General features: G+C 31.6%; 3 protein-coding genes across 3 annotated transcripts; 2 read left to right on the forward strand and 1 right to left on the reverse strand.

The window, feature by feature from the left end:
- Positions 1-221: 221 nt before the first annotated feature.
- LOC131937439 (uncharacterized) lies at positions 222-7,918 on the forward strand. The gene is made up of 15 exons (XM_059294871.1): positions 222-1,810; positions 2,097-2,173; positions 2,336-2,452; positions 2,715-2,804; positions 2,892-3,076; positions 3,386-3,581; positions 3,839-4,013; positions 4,105-4,278; positions 4,508-4,612; positions 4,799-4,864; positions 5,547-5,728; positions 5,928-6,055; positions 6,433-6,641; positions 7,163-7,287; positions 7,374-7,918. The coding sequence occupies exons 1-15, from the start codon at positions 268-270 to the stop codon at positions 7,497-7,499; spliced, it is 3,498 nt and encodes a 1,165-aa protein (XP_059150854.1). The 5' UTR covers positions 222-267; the 3' UTR covers positions 7,500-7,918.
- Positions 7,919-8,435: 517 nt separating this feature from the next.
- Positions 8,436-11,936, reverse strand: LOC131937440 (CCR4-NOT transcription complex subunit 11-like). Its single transcript, XM_059294872.1, has 11 exons — positions 11,706-11,936; positions 11,280-11,388; positions 11,027-11,161; positions 10,745-10,861; positions 10,436-10,605; positions 10,150-10,303; positions 9,615-9,821; positions 9,446-9,525; positions 9,257-9,326; positions 8,910-9,065; positions 8,436-8,823 (listed from the first exon to the last, which is right to left on the reverse strand). The coding sequence occupies exons 1-11, from the start codon at positions 11,744-11,746 to the stop codon at positions 8,701-8,703; spliced, it is 1,362 nt and encodes a 453-aa protein (XP_059150855.1). The 5' UTR covers positions 11,747-11,936; the 3' UTR covers positions 8,436-8,700.
- Positions 11,937-12,021: 85 nt separating this feature from the next.
- LOC131937430 (MOB kinase activator 3B) lies at positions 12,022-15,631 on the forward strand. Its single transcript, XM_059294841.1, has 7 exons — positions 12,022-12,094; positions 13,091-13,241; positions 13,470-13,563; positions 13,688-13,821; positions 13,913-14,028; positions 14,199-14,285; positions 14,966-15,631. Exons 1-7 carry the CDS (start codon positions 12,047-12,049, stop codon positions 14,993-14,995), a joined length of 660 nt encoding a protein of 219 aa, XP_059150824.1. The 5' UTR covers positions 12,022-12,046; the 3' UTR covers positions 14,996-15,631.
- The last annotated feature ends 3,155 nt before the right edge of the window (positions 15,632-18,786 follow it).

The raw sequence follows: 18,786 nt of genomic DNA on the forward strand, positions 1-18,786 counted from the left end.
TTAGGCTACTTAAACAATCGACCGACGAAAATTTTACAACGTAATCGGTATTATTTTGTTGTTGATAATAGAGTTGCCGAAGGTAGGAACGGTAATTAAACGTGCTGAAACAAATAGATCTAGTATTATTATTTTAATTGGGGCTAGGCCTATATTTATATTGTATTGTTAGTCTATGCCTAGATTCGTTGGATTTACTACTGACGGCCATATTTGATCATGACGTCACGGTTTGGTACACTCTGCATCAACAATGGCGTCCCCTAAATGATGTTACACGGGGATCAGAAAATGTTGAAAACGGGGGTACTTTTAGAGTCAAAAGATGGCGGCCCCCACAAACTCACACATGAAAATATTGTTGTACTTCAGGACTACGTCAAAAAAGAATCGGAAGATATTAGATCTAGTCGGTTTCTGAACTCTGATAATCGAACTGCCGTAAACTCGGTCAAGCTAGATCTTCCTCACGATGCCTTCGGTATTAGTTTCTCACCTCTATCTTCATCCGGTGTTGCTGTTGCTAGTCATCAACAAATTATTAAACAAAAAGAAGATGGACCAAGATCTAGATTTAGATCTAGATCTAGATCTAATTCTCCAATCCAAATGGAAGTGGAAGGTGATGAATCTGCCGAAGGAGAAAGTGAGTTTGTTGGTAATCAGACAGACATCTTACAAATGATCTCCAAAAGTAGTGCAAACACCAGTCCTGTTGCAAGTGAGATGGATTCCCATTCAATTATTATAGGTGGAGGATCAGTCTCTGAAAATGTGGACTTTGTATTTTCTAAACAGACTGTTGGTTCAAATTACTTTGAAGCTTTGGAAAATAGTGAGTATAGCACATCTGTCAACAATTTTACAGGTCCAACAATGAATTTAACCTGGGGGTCAAGTCAAGAATCGCAGTGTGAATTGCAACATATTGAATCAAATTCTACAATTCAACACTTATCAATTCCCAATGATCATGAAGGTTCCTTTGTTTCATTTCCGGATGCGACTGACATGCTTGAAGATCAGTTAAATCTAGGAGCAAGCAGTTCACATGATTTACACAGCATGCTGTTTGAAAGTATTGATATTGATGAAAATGACATAAATAAAACAGATTCGTCACCTGGTGTTAAAATAGTTCACATAACAGACTCAACTGATTTTATTGACAGTAACCTACCTTGTGTAAGTGAAACTGAGAACAGTTTGCTTTCAAATTCTCTTTTAAAATCTGTGCCATTAACATTTACTAATGGAACCATGCAGGGTATGTCTTTACCAGATATTACTTTGTCTAGTTTACATGATGTTGCAACTGATTTGAACTTGAATAGTTTGCCTAACTTTTTAGGACTTGAAAGTGCTATTTGCACCAACAGTCATATACTTGATGGTCAGGGAGAAATCAATATGTTGCAAGCACCAGAGTTGTCCCCACATTCGAATCACTCAGAGATCAAACATGGCAATTCACTAATTTCTACAACTAAATGTTCCCAGCTTGCTAGTCAGAAGCTTAATGTCACTACCATTTCAATATCTAATGATGATGAAAACTCCACAAAAATTCTAGTTGATACACATTTGGGACAAAAGCAAATGTATGTGATCAACACTTCAGATTTGAATCAAAGTGGCTCCACTAAGGTTAATCTTAACCAAGGACAGCGTCTGTTTTTAATAAATGCATCTAATGTAAATCAAGGGCATGATCAATTCAGTATGACAACCATGGGCACGGTTGTACAAAATGCAACTGCGGCTCAAAGCTCCCCAGCACTGAGTGGACAGACCAATGCAGATATTTCAGGTAATTTTATTTTAGTGTCTTGTTCTTCCCTTGTTATTATATTTTAATTTGGTTTTCTATCTGCTATAACTGTGGACATCACTTTTTTCAACAATTCATACAATTAATAAATTAATTTTAAGATTAAAAAAAAAAAAACCTTCAAGGTTTTTAATGTTAAGCTTCAGGCACACCTCTTCACATATCTACAGCATGTATGGATATTTCGGCTATCGTAGATTACTTTACTCCCATTAACATTTCAACAAATTAATATAGGTCTTATTTAAAAAAAATAATTTTGCAGGCTATGCAATGATGTCTGATGCGGATAAATCTACTGCTCTAGAAGCTCCAACTTCTACTGGTGTGAAAGAATCCAAGGTGACTATAAAAAATAATCAGCAAATAGTAAATAGCTAAATTGAACTAGTATTTCTTGAGTGTGAAGTGAGCTTGACAAAAGAAGAACCTAGTCTCTCATGGGAAAAAAATAGTTTATATTTCTACTTGTCCCCCCTGTGAAATTGCATAATATTATTTCAGAAGGAGCCATGTAGAAAGTTATTAATGTGTACAGAACCTGGCTGTGAAAAGACATTCAAGAAATCTTCAAAGCTTAAAGTCCATCAGATGCAGCATACAGGAGAAAGACCATTCAAGGTGTTTGTTTTGTAATTTGGAATAAATAACTAACATTAAATAATATACAAGTCAACAAACTTTGGCAACTTTTTATAAATTGTATCAAATCAAGGCTAAATTCTCTAAGCTATTCTAGTTCAGTTAGCATTCTTATTTTAATTAACGCATAGACAACTATTTTGTTACTAGATATAAGGATTTTGTCAGTAATGATCATTAGACAGTATTATTAATAAGCTTAACTGAATGTAAAACAAATGTAAATCTTTCTTTATCTTAGTGTACTATATTAGGATGTGAATGGGCTTTCACAACATCTAACAAACTAAAACGACATTATGAATCTCATGAAGGACGTAAAAACTTTATAGTAAGTACTTTAAAAAAATGTATTCTACTAGTAAGCTGTTAATGAAGTTAACTAATTGTCATCTGTGAATTCTTCTGATATCAACAGTGTGATAAACCTGGATGTGGTAACAGGTTTACAACAATTTATAATCTCAATACTCACCTAAAGCTTCATGAGAGACCTTGCACAGAAGTGTGCCCAAAAAAGGGCTGCAATGAAAGTTTTCCAACTAAGAGGCGCCTAGAGTTACATTTAAGAAATGTACATGCCTGTGAAGATAGAAAATTCAAGTAAATCATACTATTTTTTTTATGGCTGTAAAAATTAGTAATAAAGTATGTGTATCCATACACACATATGTATAATACATACATATAAATATGTATATATATATATATATATATATATATATATATATATATATATATATATATATATATATATATATATATATATATATATATATATATATATATGTGTGTGTGTGTAATATTATATATTTGTATATATTTGCATGTATTTTAGTGTCGTAATACTTGAATAAACATTATATAGTATTATCTGTTGACTTGTATGGCTAAGGTTTTAAACTTTGACAGATGTCCTGAACCCGGATGTGAAAAAGTATTCTTCTCCAGTAGTTGTATGACTATCCATATGAAAATACATCAGTTAAGCCCTGATGACTTGCGGTGTAAATACCCTGGGTGTGGTAAACAGTTCAATGTTCTGTGTAGACTAAAACAGCATGAGAAATTACACACAGGAGAAAAACCATATGTCTGTGATTATAAGGTGAAGTGTGCTTATAATTTTATAGGTTTAATGTGATTCATTGTCATGTTATATGTTTACTTTATGCATGGTTGTTGAAAAAAAGTATAGTTACCCTTTTGGACTAGGTGTTCAATAGCACAGATGTAGAGTTTACCGGTTTCTTTAATCTCATTGTAGCCTAATAAAAATATTACGCTTAAATATTGAACTTATTATCATAACATCACTTTTAGAAACCACTAGTATGAATTAAAATACAATTTTTTCTAATATAGGGTTGCAACTGGGCTTTTCAAACTGCAAGTAAACTAAAGCGGCATTTAACAAAACATACTGGAGATCGCCAATGGACTTGTTATGTATGTGAAAAACAGTTTCATAGATCTGAACATCTTAGAGGACACATGATCATACACACTGGTGATAGACCCTTTGTTTGTCCTATTGAAGGTGAGTTACAAAACAAATTTTCCATCGTCAAAAACACAATTTTTACATTTATTACTTGACAATAACGATTGCGTTTATTTAATTAATTCAGGCTGTGGTAACTCATTTACATCCAAAAGTACATTGGGGGTTCATTTAAAAAAACATGATGAATCAGGGAAGATAATAGTCTACCACTGCCCCATGGACAAGTGCGTCAGACATTATGAAACTAAAGCAAGTCTTAGACAGCATATTCTTGTTAAACATTGCAATGTTACAGAAGGTAGGGAAGTGAATTATTTTTAAATAATGTAATTACATTTAAACCTAACTATTATACATGAAATAAAAAGTACATTATAGTTTTTTAAGAACTTTTATTCATCATAAAACATACATATTTTCAATTTGATAATACGCCAGAGGGGCTTTTGTATAGACATTTTTAAGAAAGATTATTTTCATAGTTTAACTGTTGAACATAATTTTTAAAATAATTATAACAAAAACAGCTGAAGGGTCCTCTCAAAGCCAAGGGGCATCCAACTGGCTGAGTCTTTTAACCTCAGGGGATGGACAAAATGATATGGCATTTTCACAGGAATCCTACAGTGAAGGTATTGTCTAAATACTAAAATATATTAATACTACTTTCTTAAGTCACATTTTAGTGTGACCTCAAATTAATTTATATGAAAATAAAAAAATGTTGGAGAGCTGTAAAAGGTTTAAGGTCAACTTAAGAAAAGATACACAAATTCATTAGAATGAAAGATAAGTGTTGATTTTTATTTTTATTAAAGGTTTAACACAAGCAGCTTTAACCCCAAGTCAAGACACAGTTCTCACTATAGACTTTCTAACTGGAGGTAAACTTTCCCTTTTATCAGCAGGGATGTTACTTTTCCTAATTTTAGTGGTAATCTTCATTTTCTGATTGAGCTGCAATTTTTCTCCACTTCTTCCATTTACTTCCATATTTTTAAAAAAGATTTTTTTTTACGCAGTAAATTTTAAAAAAAATTTTTTTTTTTTTTAAATTTAAAAAAATAAACCAACGGAAATTACCACTACAGAAACAACCAACATGCACAATCCACACATTTTTAAGATAGTTTTACATTTGGCCTACTGATACTAGATCTAGGTCAAGATACTATATGCTATTGTTCTTCTCTTTGTCACTCCGTTCAAATGAACAATCGAATATGGACATTTCAAATTGGATGATTACACTTGGTTCAGGAATATGACTTTTCAGATTTTTAGTGGAAATCCAAATTTTTTTCTGTTTGAGCATCAATTTAAATTGTATGAATTTTCCTCTGATATTTTTATTTAGATCTAAATATTTTCTAGCTTCTCTATAGCCTTATTTATGTACCGGTATTTTAACTCATCCTCTGTTTTTAAAGCTATACCTACGGTATTTTTCTGCCTTCCATTCATTTTTTTCTGAACCTCAATGCTAAAGTTGGACAATAAAACTAAGATGTCTCTTTTTATTCCAGCGACATGCTGTGTTTTATAACTTGAGTTTTTTAACCACAGGTATGGCAGAGCAAGCCTTGTTAAACTCATCCAGTGAGAGTTTACCTGATCAGACTTCTCTCACATCACCTTCTATCTCTGGTAGTGCTGTTGAGGTTCTCCAGCACACCCAGAAACATCAGCAGCTGTACCCAGATGAGCAGATAGAAGCAAGACTTCTGGAAGCTACTGATATTCTAAAGGTGATAACTAGGATTTTGTTTGATCTCATTTTCTATATTATAAAGATCTAAATTTAGTGCTTTATTTTTGGTATCCAGAAAAAGATTTTTTAAATTAATTTTGTATGTGATTGTTAGCTTATTAGAAAAAGGTTACATTAAAAAACAAAGTAATTAAAATTAATAATGGTTTTCTAAAGTATATACACTTTTTTAAAAGCGAGAACGACTTTCAAGTGCTGCTGTAGAGAGAGGAAAGAAGAGTCAGATCAAACTAGAAAATGCTCATGGTTCTGCCAGAACAGATCCCAGATCTAATGATATTATCAGTCAGAGAGCTTTAAAAAGGTATTTTTGTGATTTTCACAGATAAGATTTGATTTATTTGCTAATTGCGACATAAATTCATGTGCCTACATGACACAAGTGTCATTATCCATTGTGTTTCTATTGTATTATTTTACATAAAGCATTTTTATGCCATTCTCTTTTACTTAATGAGTGCAAGAGTGCAGGATTTTTCAACATTTGTGTAAACGTATATTTATATTTCATTCAGATCAGCCAAAAACTCAATACCAACTAAACATTGTAGCCTACTGTTGCAATGATTTTGTGATAAATTTACCAGAACTCATTTTACTTTAATATGTATTGTCAATCCAATTCTTAGACTATTCTGGATGCTACTGTGATTTAATATCTTGTAATTGTTTGCCTTTTAGGTGGCAAAAACAAAAAGAAGTTGAGGCTGCCAGACTAAAGTTTCAACTGGAAGAGCATAATACATCAGCTCCACCTGTCAATATTGTGCTCAGTTCATGTGGGGACTTTAAAAACCCTGTCTCTAACAATGTGTCTTTGGCTGGACCAGATAAGATTCACACTCTTCTGTTGTCAAAGCCTTCAGATTTAACAGAAGGTGTAATCAAAGGTAACAACAAAGTGTTTTTTTCTTTTGAAAACAATAGTGTCAGTTAACTGTCATGGCATTAAAACTTTGCTTCTTTCCTAGTTGACATGTGAAATGACTATTCATATTTGTACCAGGACACAGAAAAAACACTTAGATCTCCACAAATCTATAAAAAATTAAAGTTAACAGAATGTTAATGGATAACAATTTAAATTTAAAATTTTATCCAACTTAGAAAGCCATAAAATCTACACCTGTTATTTCAATTTAAAATGTGTTTTTCACTGTAAAAGCTTTGTTTTGTTACAACTATATTATTTAGATCATATTAAAACCAAGCATCATTCATCAGCAGGTGCTTATTAGTTTTCATTTCACTATTTATATTGCAGTTTGTATCAAGTTAAAAAATAGTTCTTAACTTCAAAAGAAATATTTAAAAATTAACAGCTAATGATAGAATATTTTTTTATTTGTTTGATCTATAACAAGAGAAAGATTCCAGTTAACTCTCACACTTCAACTTGTCATTTATTTAGCTGAAATCCCTGACATGGAGCTCCAAGCTGATGGTATTTCAGAGTCAGCTGATCTTTTTATGACAGATCTTTTTATAAGAGATCCAGAGACTGGAATAACTTACAGACAAACACAGCTACTGCAGGTAAGGAACATAGTTTGTTTTATTCACTAGCACATTAAAAGCAATATATTTATTTTACTATAATAGTGTTGTTGTTTTTTTAATAGGACGACCCACCCAATCCAGAAATGTTGGAGGATATTGGAGTTGTTCCGTCTCACAATGATGTGTTGGATTCTAGTTTAGATGTTCATTTTGTGGATGATACATTAAATTTCCATCAATTAGAGTAGCTTTGTGTATTTAAAATGTAATGTACATTTTCAGCTTTTTAATGCATAATTTTTTTTATTTTAGCATATTTTTGTTGTTGTAAATAAGTCATTTGACCATACTTGCTTAACCACATTTCATTACAAATATACATAAACTGTCAGGTTTTTTTTTAAATTTCACAGTCCATATTTTTATACTACCTGCATATTACATTGTCTTTCATGTTTACTTTCCTGAAAAAGTATATTTGTTGTACATCATCTGGTAGTTACAGATAACATGACTAATTTGTAAGGGTACTTAACAATTAAATTAATATCTTATTTGTTTGTATTGCCACTGTTCTAAACTGCCATGTGTCTATCAGCATTTGCCTTTTAACAATTTATTTTTGTTTGCTTGAATGTTAGTAGCAAGATTAAAATAAGATTGTTACACTTCTAATTGTTTTTTTTTTTTTTGCCTGTTCTAATTTCTACTGTTAAATTAAACATTTTTAATTGTGACACATGCTCTTAAATGCACAAAAATTAAATATTAAGTGTTTATAGCTAAAATAATAGAAATTTATGACAATTTGAAAAAAAAAGCATTGGTTGCTAAACTGTACGTTAAAGCTGTCATTAGTAGTTCTAGCAACAACTTTTAAGTTTTAATTATATAGCTCCTGGCAATAATAATTTAAAGCTTTAATACTTCATGATGTTTGTGTGATAAAAGAAAAAAGTTTGGTATGAAGGGGCAAACCTTAGTTCACCCTAGCATTGTGAATAAGGTACCTAACTGAGTTACGGAAAGTACTGACATTACAATCCTATTGATTAAATGCTGAGGTCAAGCAGAGAACACTACAACTTCTTCATGAGCACATGATTTAAAATAAGCAGACATGTCAAAAATTGCTCATTTAAATAACTGATTCTAATCTTTTATACAGTGGCAAAAAAAAAAGTTCACATTTCCACAAAAAATAATTCACAATGGTATTACCTCCCCTAAATATGTATCTTTCAACTTAGTCTGGCATCCTCACCTGACTCATCACTACCACCTGGTGTATGTACATGTATGTGCAAAGTTGAAACGAAATCAACATAGGATACTAATCAAATAAATAGAATACAGTTTTGTGTTACCTTGCAAATTTTAATAATTTTACTAAAAATCAATACATACAAATTACAATTATAGTTTCTCAACACTTTCAACCATGTCAATTTATCTTCCAGTGCTAGTTGGCTCTTTGTCATTGTCCAGAGATTTCAGAAGTCTAAATAATGCAGCAGCTTCTCGAATTCTGCTAAATTCTATACAAAATGCTTGAACTTCAATGAAAATATCCTGAAACATATAAAAAAATAATATAAATGCTTTCTTAGGCATGCATTCTTTTTGCATATTAAGGTACAAACAAAAGTAATTCTTACCTTAACATCTATAGTTCTATTACGTATTAGAGACTGTAGAAAAACACAGGTAAGCCGAACTAATCGATTTTGAAAGTATCTGTCTTTGATGGTCTCACATGTGGTAATACAGTTTGAAATATACAGGTGGATAAATTCTGATGGAAGTTCAACTTGCTAAAATAGAAAATAAAAGCAAGCCTTCATATTAAATTATAAGCAGTGGTGTGGTTGACAATCATAAATTATACATAAGGTAATAAAATAATTTTTAGACTTTTAGAAAATTCAGGTAGAATAGTTTTGGCCAGCTCAAAATTGCCCAGTACTGATACACTGTATTTAAGACAGATGTCGTAAGAACTTACTGTAGTTAATCTGTTAACAACCTCCATTGAATGAAGAGACATTTCCATGTTCACCAGTACTTGAAAATAGCTGTTAGATACACATACATTATGCCAGAAGGTTAACATAAACATTTTAATAGTTGAGATCAAATAAAGCTTATTTAAAGAGTATAAGCATGTTCAGAATCAATAAAAAGGATAACTTACTCTGTAATTTGTGTTGAGTTCATTAATTTGAGCAGAACTTCAATGGCAACTAATGGATTATTTTCAACTAAGTCTGGTAGCTGTTAAAAAAAAATACATTGGATGTACTTTTCTTTTTAAAAAATGGAGCACATGCCAAACTTTTGGTTATTGATTAATATAGACCTACTTTAGCAGGTGATAATCCAATATTGTAGACTAGTTTGCTATCTTTATCTAGTTCTTTCTTAATCTGCTGCTGCTGGGGAGGTGTTAAGGCACCTTTAAATGCTTTAGCCATAAGCCGGCGCACTTCAACCCCTGTTGATGTGTTCACACACATTGTTGTATCCCAAGCTACATTAAATTCTGTATCTGATGGAAGCATCCAGGCCATCTATACATTGATAATTAATAAAAAAATATGTTTAAACAATTTTGGTCTTCATATTACTTATTCTATTTCATGAAATAAATTTACTCTAAAGCTTATTTCTTTGTGCTCACGTTTCTAATAATAAATTGTTATTAAACATTACTGAAGTTGTAATTACATCTGGACTACACACCATAAAATGTGTCAATAATGGGATTTTTTTTTTAAATGCCTGGATCATGCAGTGTTGTAGAATTGTTAAAAATCCTGAAGAATTGTGCCTTTAGAATTTACTTTAAAAAAAAAAAGAATATTGTGTAGTTAAATGCAAATGTACATGGACTGATACCTCATCATCAGCTATATGTAGTGGAGGAGCCAGTCTTATGAATTCAGGCCGAAGTGTGTTATCTACAGCACTTTTAGTTCCTGTGAGCAGAGTCTCTGCTACATCTCTTTGAATGTCAGGGTTTATCATGTTTGGTTTGCCAAACTGCTCAAAGCTGTTCCAAAATAAAAATATTTTTAAAACTAGTTATAAAGATCAACTAGATTTAACTAACAAATTAATAGCAATTTTGCTGTACCGTAATAAAAGACAGCATACACCTGATAGGTTTAGTTTCAAGACTTACCTGGTGGGTTTTGTTTCAGGGTCAGCTAACACACAGCTCATTGCTGTCTTGCTTGTGTGTGGCATTTCTGACTGTCTTTGCACAATGAATAGTTGTGTTTGACTAATATCCATTGGCTGTTTACCTGTCACATCCATTTGAATGATTTGAGCTGGTGTTTTTTTTAACAACTGAAAACATAAAAAAGTGCAGGTTAAAAAATATAATTTAAAAGGAGTATAGTGCTTGGTTAATAAAAGAGAAAAAGTTATGAAAAAAACTGAATTAATATCTTAATAAAGGCCAGAGTGCTGAAAAAATGTATATTACCTCTTTTGAAGTACTTGTGACAAGATTAGATAGAAAATATCTTTCTGCTGCAGACACTGGAGGTATTGATGATTGTAGATCATACGGATTTGGCTCCTTTCTTTCTGTAGTTTCTTGCTTGAAAATAAACATAGTAAAAGTAGTGTTCTAGTGCAGATGCTAATATTTTTTCTCTAATAGTTAAGTATGTAAGGTTATAGCTTTAATATTTTAAATTAAAGTTTTATAGTACTTACACATATAGCATGTATTAAACATAATTGTAACTGACAAGTATCTTACTAAAAGGTTAAGAAAAACTGCAGCAAATGGATTTGCTGAAACTGGATCTGTTTTATACATCTCATAAAGTATGAACACAGCAGCTAATTTTTGTGTTGGGTGTGGAAGCAAATCTCGATGTTGTAGTAGCAAAACCTAAAAAAAAATATAATAATAAATGATCACTCAAAATAAAAATTGGTGTACTTGTCTAGAACTTGTTTACCAATGTTAGGCCTATAAGCTTTGAAATGAATTATTAGAATGGAATTACCAGAGCTTGACCAACTTTAAAATGATCATGTTTGTTGGTGAAATAATGATGAAATGAATTAGCCAGGGTTTCAAATGACTGAGCTTGTGTTGCATCCTCTGATAAAACACTGAAAATATCAACGAGAAAGGTTAGTAGTTAGCCTAGTGATTACTTTTAAAAAAAAGAAAGATAGCTCTAACTCTAACTAAGCCCCTAAAAAGCTAAGGTCATATTATTCATATTATAATTATAATGTTATGTATGTAGAAGTGCAAGTAATAAAATTTCAGTCCTTAATTCTGACATTAATAAGCAAATTTCTACTTTTATTAGGTATTCTCATTCTGATCAGTTCATCAAGGGAAGAGACCAGCACATTGAATGATTCATCTTACTTATGTGATTGTGATGCAGTGCCAGTTGAGTTGGGGAAGTTGGGCATACCTGAGCAAAGATGCGAGCTCCTTCACAGTAAGGGCAGCCATTGATCACAACTATTTTCTAGAATTATTCTTGATCTATTGCAGTGAATGAACAGTTGTGCAGTTAGCCTACTGTTAAATTAAAGAATCTAATTAATATTCTAGAATCATACAGTAAATTTACACAGGATATCAAGTCAAATCTATTGTTTTTACCGGATCTCTATTGAAAAATACCGGATGTTTGCATCTAGACTAGTCAGATTTTTAGATAGCAGTAGGCCTGGGCTCTAATCTCTAGATCTAAATCTAGCTCTTTGTCGAGAAAAATAATATTCAAACTGGCCAATTCAACTTAACAAGATGGCTGCAGCTAGGCAAGCCTTCGCTCAGTTTTTTGCCAAAGATAAGGTATTCTTTTTTATCTTTAATTTAATTTAGATCTAATTTTTACAGTTTGATTATTTGATAAAAAATATAGATCCTAGATCTAGATCTAGATTCTACATGTTAAGTGTTTACTAGATTTAGATCTAGATCTAGATCTATTAGTGAATTGAGGGGTAATCTATCGTTTTGGGTACGTAAAATCGCCCGCGGCTATTAATGTACGAAAACGTTACCTCATTGTCAAGGCTTTAATAGAAGTATATTGTCATATGTTTGTGTCAAATATTATAGATAAATGAATAATAAACCTAAATCAATGGCTAAATATATCAATATAGGCCAGAAATTAACTTTAAACAGCAGTGTCTGAGAGCAAGATTTGCTATATAAACAGCAGCCATTTGTAAAATAGAGTGGCTTCCCCCTGAACCTGGCGCTAAAAGCTTATAAAAATAAAACTTAAACAAGATGGCTGCTCTAGTAAATGAGCATGGTTGCATCTGTTGGAAACATCGCTAGTCTTCATTTATTACTGAAAAGTTTTAATTCAATTGTTTAAAAACACGTACATAAATGAAACAAGGAAACATTTTTGTATTTTAAAAAACATAAATCCTCCTCAAAATGTGAAATAATTATTAAAATTTAAGGAGTCACCTGGTTTTCACATTACAAGTCGCGGGCGATTTTACGTACCCAAAACGATAGATTACCAATTGAGGTGTGTACTCAAAGACTCAATCAGTGTGTAAAAGTAAAAGTATAAAAAAGTTGAGTAGTTGAGTGTAGTTAGTGTGTAGTAACTGTACTGTAGTGATCCCAAGTGATCCCTGCAGTCTTTGCCTCTTCCTCTACCGTTCTTCTCCACGATCTCCTTTCCTTCTTCCATTCTTCCCTTCTTAGTGTGTGACCAATCCATCTTCATTTACAGGCCTTAATAATAATATCCTTCTCTATTGGCTGCTATTTTGTATTTTGCTACAGGTCTTAGTTTGATATTTAACTTATTGTTTGTAGACCTTTAAACCTAAGAAGAGATTTGAGAGTGGAACATTGAAGTATAACTTACACAAGCAAGCCAATGCTTCTTTAAACTCTGGGATTGATCTGAAAGAAGTAGTTAAGCTACCTCCAGGTGAAGATGTCAATGACTGGATAGCAGTCCATGGTGAGAATTTGTACTGAATGTTCTTGATTGTTTCATGACTAATTCCATAAACTGTATATTTTATATCTTGAATTGCCTAATTATTTCATAGACCATTAAATAATTAATATTTCTTTAAATCAGAGGTTTTAAAAAAGCAAAATCTCAATTTTGTTTTACTTTACTTTCTAAAAAACTTTCTTGATTAATTATGGATTTTATTTTTCAATCAAACTTTTTATATTACAGTTGTCGATTTTTTTAATAGAATCAATCTGCTTTATGGTACAATTTTTGAACACTGTACAGAGCAGTCATGTCCAACAATGTCTGGAGGGCCTAAGTAACTATTTTCTTTATTTAAAACAGTAATACCTCTGTTTGCTTAGGAAACCTGTTTGAAATTAGCAGAATTAAAATTATTGTATTCATATATCTTATGAAAGGTACAATTTTTAAAATTATAGATATGAATATCATTGGTGCGATGGAGTTAACTATAAAAGACCAACAGCTTTACCAGCTCCACAGTACATTACGTTACTCATGGAATGGGTTGAGGCACAGATAAATGATGAAAATCTTTTTCCTGCCCAGATTGGTCAGTTGATTTGATTCTCAATGTAGGAATAATCAAAATGCATTATGATTATCTAGATTCTATTTACTAAATGCCAATTTTTTACTTACAGGTAAACCCTTTCCTAAAAACTACATGAGTATTGCTAAAAAAATTTTGAAACGATTGTTCAGAGTTTTTGTACATGTTTACATACATCACTTTGATAAACTTTTGGCTATTGGTGCTGTAAGTAAAATGTTATTTCATTGCTAGATAAATGTGAATTTTTTCAATTAGTTTTATTGATATTATTTTGTATTATTCTTACTGTTTTCTGTAGAATCTAACATTATAATTATTGGGATAAAACACATTTTTTTACCTACATAAAGTAACTTATTTTTTTTTTATTCCAGGAGGCTCATGTCAACACTTGTTACAAACATTTCTACTACTTTGTTACTGAATATAATCTGATTGATAAGAAAGAGCTGGAACCATTGGTAAATATAACCTACACATTTTTATGATTATTCATTTATTTTAGATTTTTAAGTATTTTAAATAATATTTCAATATAATTAGATCTTTAGATCAAGATAATTTATAGTGATACAATAATTTGCTTCCACAAACAAATCTCTATATGCCTGCTGGATGAGCCTACTACTTGTCCATATTATTTTCTTCCTAACATCATACAACAGAATCTAAATTAAGCCATCCCAGCATGTGGTGCAATCACCATTATATCCAATATAAATTCAAATACCTTGTAGGCTATGTTAAACATGTTACAGTCTTGGTTACAGTTCTTAACTTGTTATATCATCATCTTTTTGTGCCCAAGTCACATGGGGCCACCACTGAAAGCTCCCTCCACTTTTGTCAGTCACTGGCAATAGTCCTGCCTCTGCTAGCTGCTTTCCCGCTTTTCGCCTCCAAGTCTTCCTTGCTTTCTTTTTCCTTGAGGCGTCCAGTTTAGCGCAATCCTGCAATGTCTTCTGGATTAATTCTTCGGATGTGCCCCATCCATCGCCATCTTTTTTTTTTTTTTTCAATTATTTCAAATGTATCTGAAAATGGCATCAAAATGTCAACTTTAATAATCTGATCTTTGGTTGATTTCACAGTTTCATCCCTACAAGTTGTAACTACTCTAATGATATTTTAAACATTTCAGAGAGATATGACAGAAAGAATATGTCACTGAAACACATTGAGGGAAAATAACAAATGGACGTATCAACTCTGCTTCTACTTTTTATTTTTTATTTTAGATAAGTTAACAGTTACCTAAGATATTTAGTCATTCCATCAAAACTATAACGCTGAAGCTTCTTTTCTTTCATGATCAAGTTTTTATTATTGCTTTTGCGCTTCAGTTTTCTTTTGTTCATGAGATGCAGTTCAATATATTTGTGATTCATTAGGATTATTTACCTACAAGACATTAAACACTTCAGATTATGAATTGTTTTAGACTATTAAACTGTACAACATTGGATAGCTAATTGCTCTCTGTAATAATAATGTATTTAATGATTGTTTTTATTTTTGTAAGATATTTGTAGCTGTACTAACTAGTTCATTTTTGTAGAATTATGTACATTTTTCTTGAATTCATTAACATAATAAAATGTGTGGATAATTACACTGCTTAATAAGATACTTAAGTAAATACTGTTTTCAAACTTTACATTGATTTTATGATCTAGGAAATTCAAACAATGTAAATAATTTTGGTTTAAAATTTCACGCTGTTTACTCTGATACTGTGTTAGAACATGTTTTATTTAAAATTTTTGTATTCATGTATTTTTTCATAATAAATTTTATTGCTAGTTCTTTTTAAGGATACAAGATACCCATGTTTTCGATAAAAAAATAATTTTGCTCCCCAAAATTTTTATTTCTTAATTCGGTACTAATACCTTTTATCTATCTAACCCGAACATTTCGGACTTCTACGCCTTACGGTTATCCGTTTATTGCCATGTGAAACATGGTACCCCCCGGCAAGTTTTCACACTACTACGTGGACAGCGGCTATCTTCGAGCGAGTATTACATCATTTATTGCCCGCGAGGCACCATAAACTTTACAGCAATCTAAGGGCCAAGCACTCGTGTACCCGCTGGTGTAGTGACTTTTTCTTTTGTTCTACAAATAAGTGGGATAAACGTTGTTTTCTACCAAGTAAAATTTGATGTCAAAGTCCATATATGGGCATGTGCGTAAAAATTATGAATGGGAAGAGATTCATTGATACGTTTGACCAATCATACAATAGTACAGTAAATCAAAATAATCTGCGATAGGTTGCAACTAACCACGTGTGCAAGGCAGCCATCTTGTTTCTAGATAAACAAAACAATCACCTGTCTTGTTTGTTTACATCATTAGCGTATACTCTTCTATTTGTTGTTTTAAAGTTATAGAACAACATTAAGTTTAATAATTGAAACTTTACCAACACATGTTCTGTTGATTGTCACTGGAACACTATTAAACACTGTTTCGTACGCTTTATTATACTAAGCTGAAACAATGCGTCATGGACATGTCTATCAGTTTGAAGAATGTACTAAGTCCATCCCTTTTTCCCCCTCATCCCCTTCTCGCCATTCAACCAACGGCTGTTTTATAATCTAGTTACGGCATGCTGTGATAGGCTTGAACGCGTTCATCAGGCTTTACACCGGACTGTATACGACACATGTGTTAATGTGTATGCCCGCCCATCTCTCCGTACAGGGTTTGCTAGCAACGAATGGAAATACTAGATGGGATAGCTAATAAGCATTCACTTAGGCCTTGTACTTGACCCTATCTACACAGACATGTTATTCACGGTTGAATGAACATTGGTAATCTATGGCTCATCGGTTCTTCACGCACTATCCAGCGGTGGGGTGGGGTGAAGGGGCGTGTCTAACCTCAAGCGTTGTACCCAGCGTTGTGTAGTAGGCTATTATCATAAGGCAATAAACTTGTGTAAGCTACAATAGACATTCTATTGACGTGAGAAGACCGGCTAACAAACAAAACTTAATCTGGTTTGATGATAGCTGTTCTGAGAATAACAATCAAATGATAGGATGTTTAAGACTTAACAGTCATTAATTTATTTTCTGTTGTATGCATATTTTCTGCTTACGCAGAAAAATCTATCTAAAACTTACAACATGAATCAACGCGTATTTTATTAGCCAAATGGTTCTTCCACACATAACAAGAAGTCATTTTCTGTTTGCTATAAGAGGAAACGCACAGTGCCTTTTTCTGCCTTTCTTTTCACGTTTTCTCAACTTTGCATTTTTACTCAAAATTCAACATTCAAATCGCTAAGGCTTTGGAACCCTTAGTCTTACAGCACTGAAACATTCCACATGCATTTAGCATTATACCATCTACAAAACTACGTTTGTACATTAAGTTTACAACAATACTTTAGAAAATATCAATACTTATGTTATACCACCCCCTAATTTTTGTACTTAAATTTACGTAAAAATTTGTAATAAAAATTGAGTACTAGCTATCGCAATGAACAAACGTAGAAATGTATAGTTTGGTTTCGTAAATCTAAATCTTTCATCCGCTTTACAAAATTGCTTATGGGAACAAAGCCTTAGCGATTTGAAAAGGTGTTAGTTTTCACACCTTTTCGCGGTTCCCATGGCAACCAGTACTGCTATTGACGGCCACATATTATTTTTGTCAATAGTTTAACAACTACTAACATATGTACTTATTAAATACCCAGAAATGTGTTAAATTAAAAAAAAAATTCTATCCGTGGTGTCTACCCTTAAACAGCATTTAGTTTGATAGTCTTTAGTTTAAATTATTATTTTTAGGGTTCAGGACTGCTTTGTAAAAATAAAAAAAAACTAGAGATTAATTGTTGAAAGCAAGGCTTAAATATATTAGTATTTTATAACTTTTGGAAGTTATTAATTTTCTTTGTTTAAAGTATTGTTTACTAAAAAGGTAGAGTACGAAACAATATTTATACTCAGGTATTGTTTATTGTTTTCAATTATCAACATTAGACCTGCATTTTTTTTTTTTTAATGTCTAAAAAACTATAAGAATTTTTATTTAAAAAATTTACATCATTTCTAATTTCAGTTGTTCAAATCAATTATATGATGCATGAAATATTGCTCTAAAAATATATACAATGCCAACCTTAAGCCAACACTAAAAAATGAACTATGCAAAAATAGATTTAACATTACTTATATTTTCATAAAATATTGACAAGTAGCTAGTGAAAGATTTGGAACAAAATTTATTATTGATTACCATTGATAACTAACATAGGTATGCAGCTAGATCTACTTATGTTTCAATAGGTTATTGAAATTCTAAATGTATCAATGTATACTATCTTGTTGGTGTTAGATTGGTGACAACAGCTTACTAGTCATAAAACTTATTTTGATTGTTTAGGGTGATAAATGTTTCTTTTTAATGTTCATCTAAGGGTTCAAAGCAAATAATTGTTGGACATTATTTTTCAATTAAGTAATGTTTAAAATTTTATAATGGTTTTTAACATGTTTTTGTGTTTAACTAACAAATATAAACCATACTTTGTCATCAGTTAAGTTAATTTTGAAATTTTTGTTTTCTTTAGCGTGCTTGATCTATTGATATTTAAACTTGTTCTCTGTATTCTTATTATTTACAATGCTGCCTAGTTTGGTTAGGTTTATTTTAATGAAAGAATATTCTATTGATTTAAACACTTTTTGTCTTGCAAGTAAACTCTGGCTGTGACTTTGGAATTTGTTAAGACAACACAGATTTAAGTGGCTGGTCTTGTAAATGTTAAATACAGTTAAAATTTGTTTAGATCTATTAACTACAGATGGTTTTTTTATGATTGCTTTTATTGCCTGCGTACGTTTATTTGCACCAAAGCATGCTGGCAGTTCTGTTGCTGTTATTTCAGTGCCCTTACCATTTTATTATTTATACTAAATTTCTGAC

The sequence above is a fragment of the Physella acuta genome, unplaced genomic scaffold (assembly GCF_028476545.2).
Source record: "Physella acuta isolate Inbredline_101_S28 unplaced genomic scaffold, ASM2847654v3 ptg000210l, whole genome shotgun sequence".
NCBI lineage: Eukaryota > Metazoa > Mollusca > Gastropoda > Physidae > Physella > Physella acuta.

Coding starts and splice junctions, on each gene's coding strand:
- LOC131937430 (XM_059294841.1), top strand. CDS start 12,047: ATGGCTGCAGCTAGGCAAGCCTTCGCTCAGTTTTTTGCCAAAGATAAG. Junction 12,095..13,090: donor AGTTTTTTGCCAAAGATAAG/GTATTCTTTTTT, acceptor TATTGTTTGTAG/ACCTTTAAACCTAAGAAGAG. Junction 14,286..14,965: donor AGAAAGAGCTGGAACCATTG/GTAAATATAACC, acceptor TAAACATTTCAG/AGAGATATGACAGAAAGAAT.
- LOC131937439 (XM_059294871.1), top strand. CDS start 268: ATGATGTTACACGGGGATCAGAAAATGTTGAAAACGGGGGTACTTTTA. Junction 4,014..4,104: donor CTTTGTTTGTCCTATTGAAG/GTGAGTTACAAA, acceptor TAATTAATTCAG/GCTGTGGTAACTCATTTACA. Junction 4,279..4,507: donor ACATTGCAATGTTACAGAAG/GTAGGGAAGTGA, acceptor TAACAAAAACAG/CTGAAGGGTCCTCTCAAAGC.
- LOC131937440 (XM_059294872.1), bottom strand. CDS start 11,746: ATGGCTGCCCTTACTGTGAAGGAGCTCGCATCTTTGCTCAG. Junction 11,389..11,705: donor GAGCTCGCATCTTTGCTCAG/GTATGCCCAACT, acceptor TGATATTTTCAG/TGTTTTATCAGAGGATGCAA. Junction 10,862..11,026: donor CAGTTTTTCTTAACCTTTTA/GTAAGATACTTG, acceptor TTTATTTTCAAG/CAAGAAACTACAGAAAGAAA.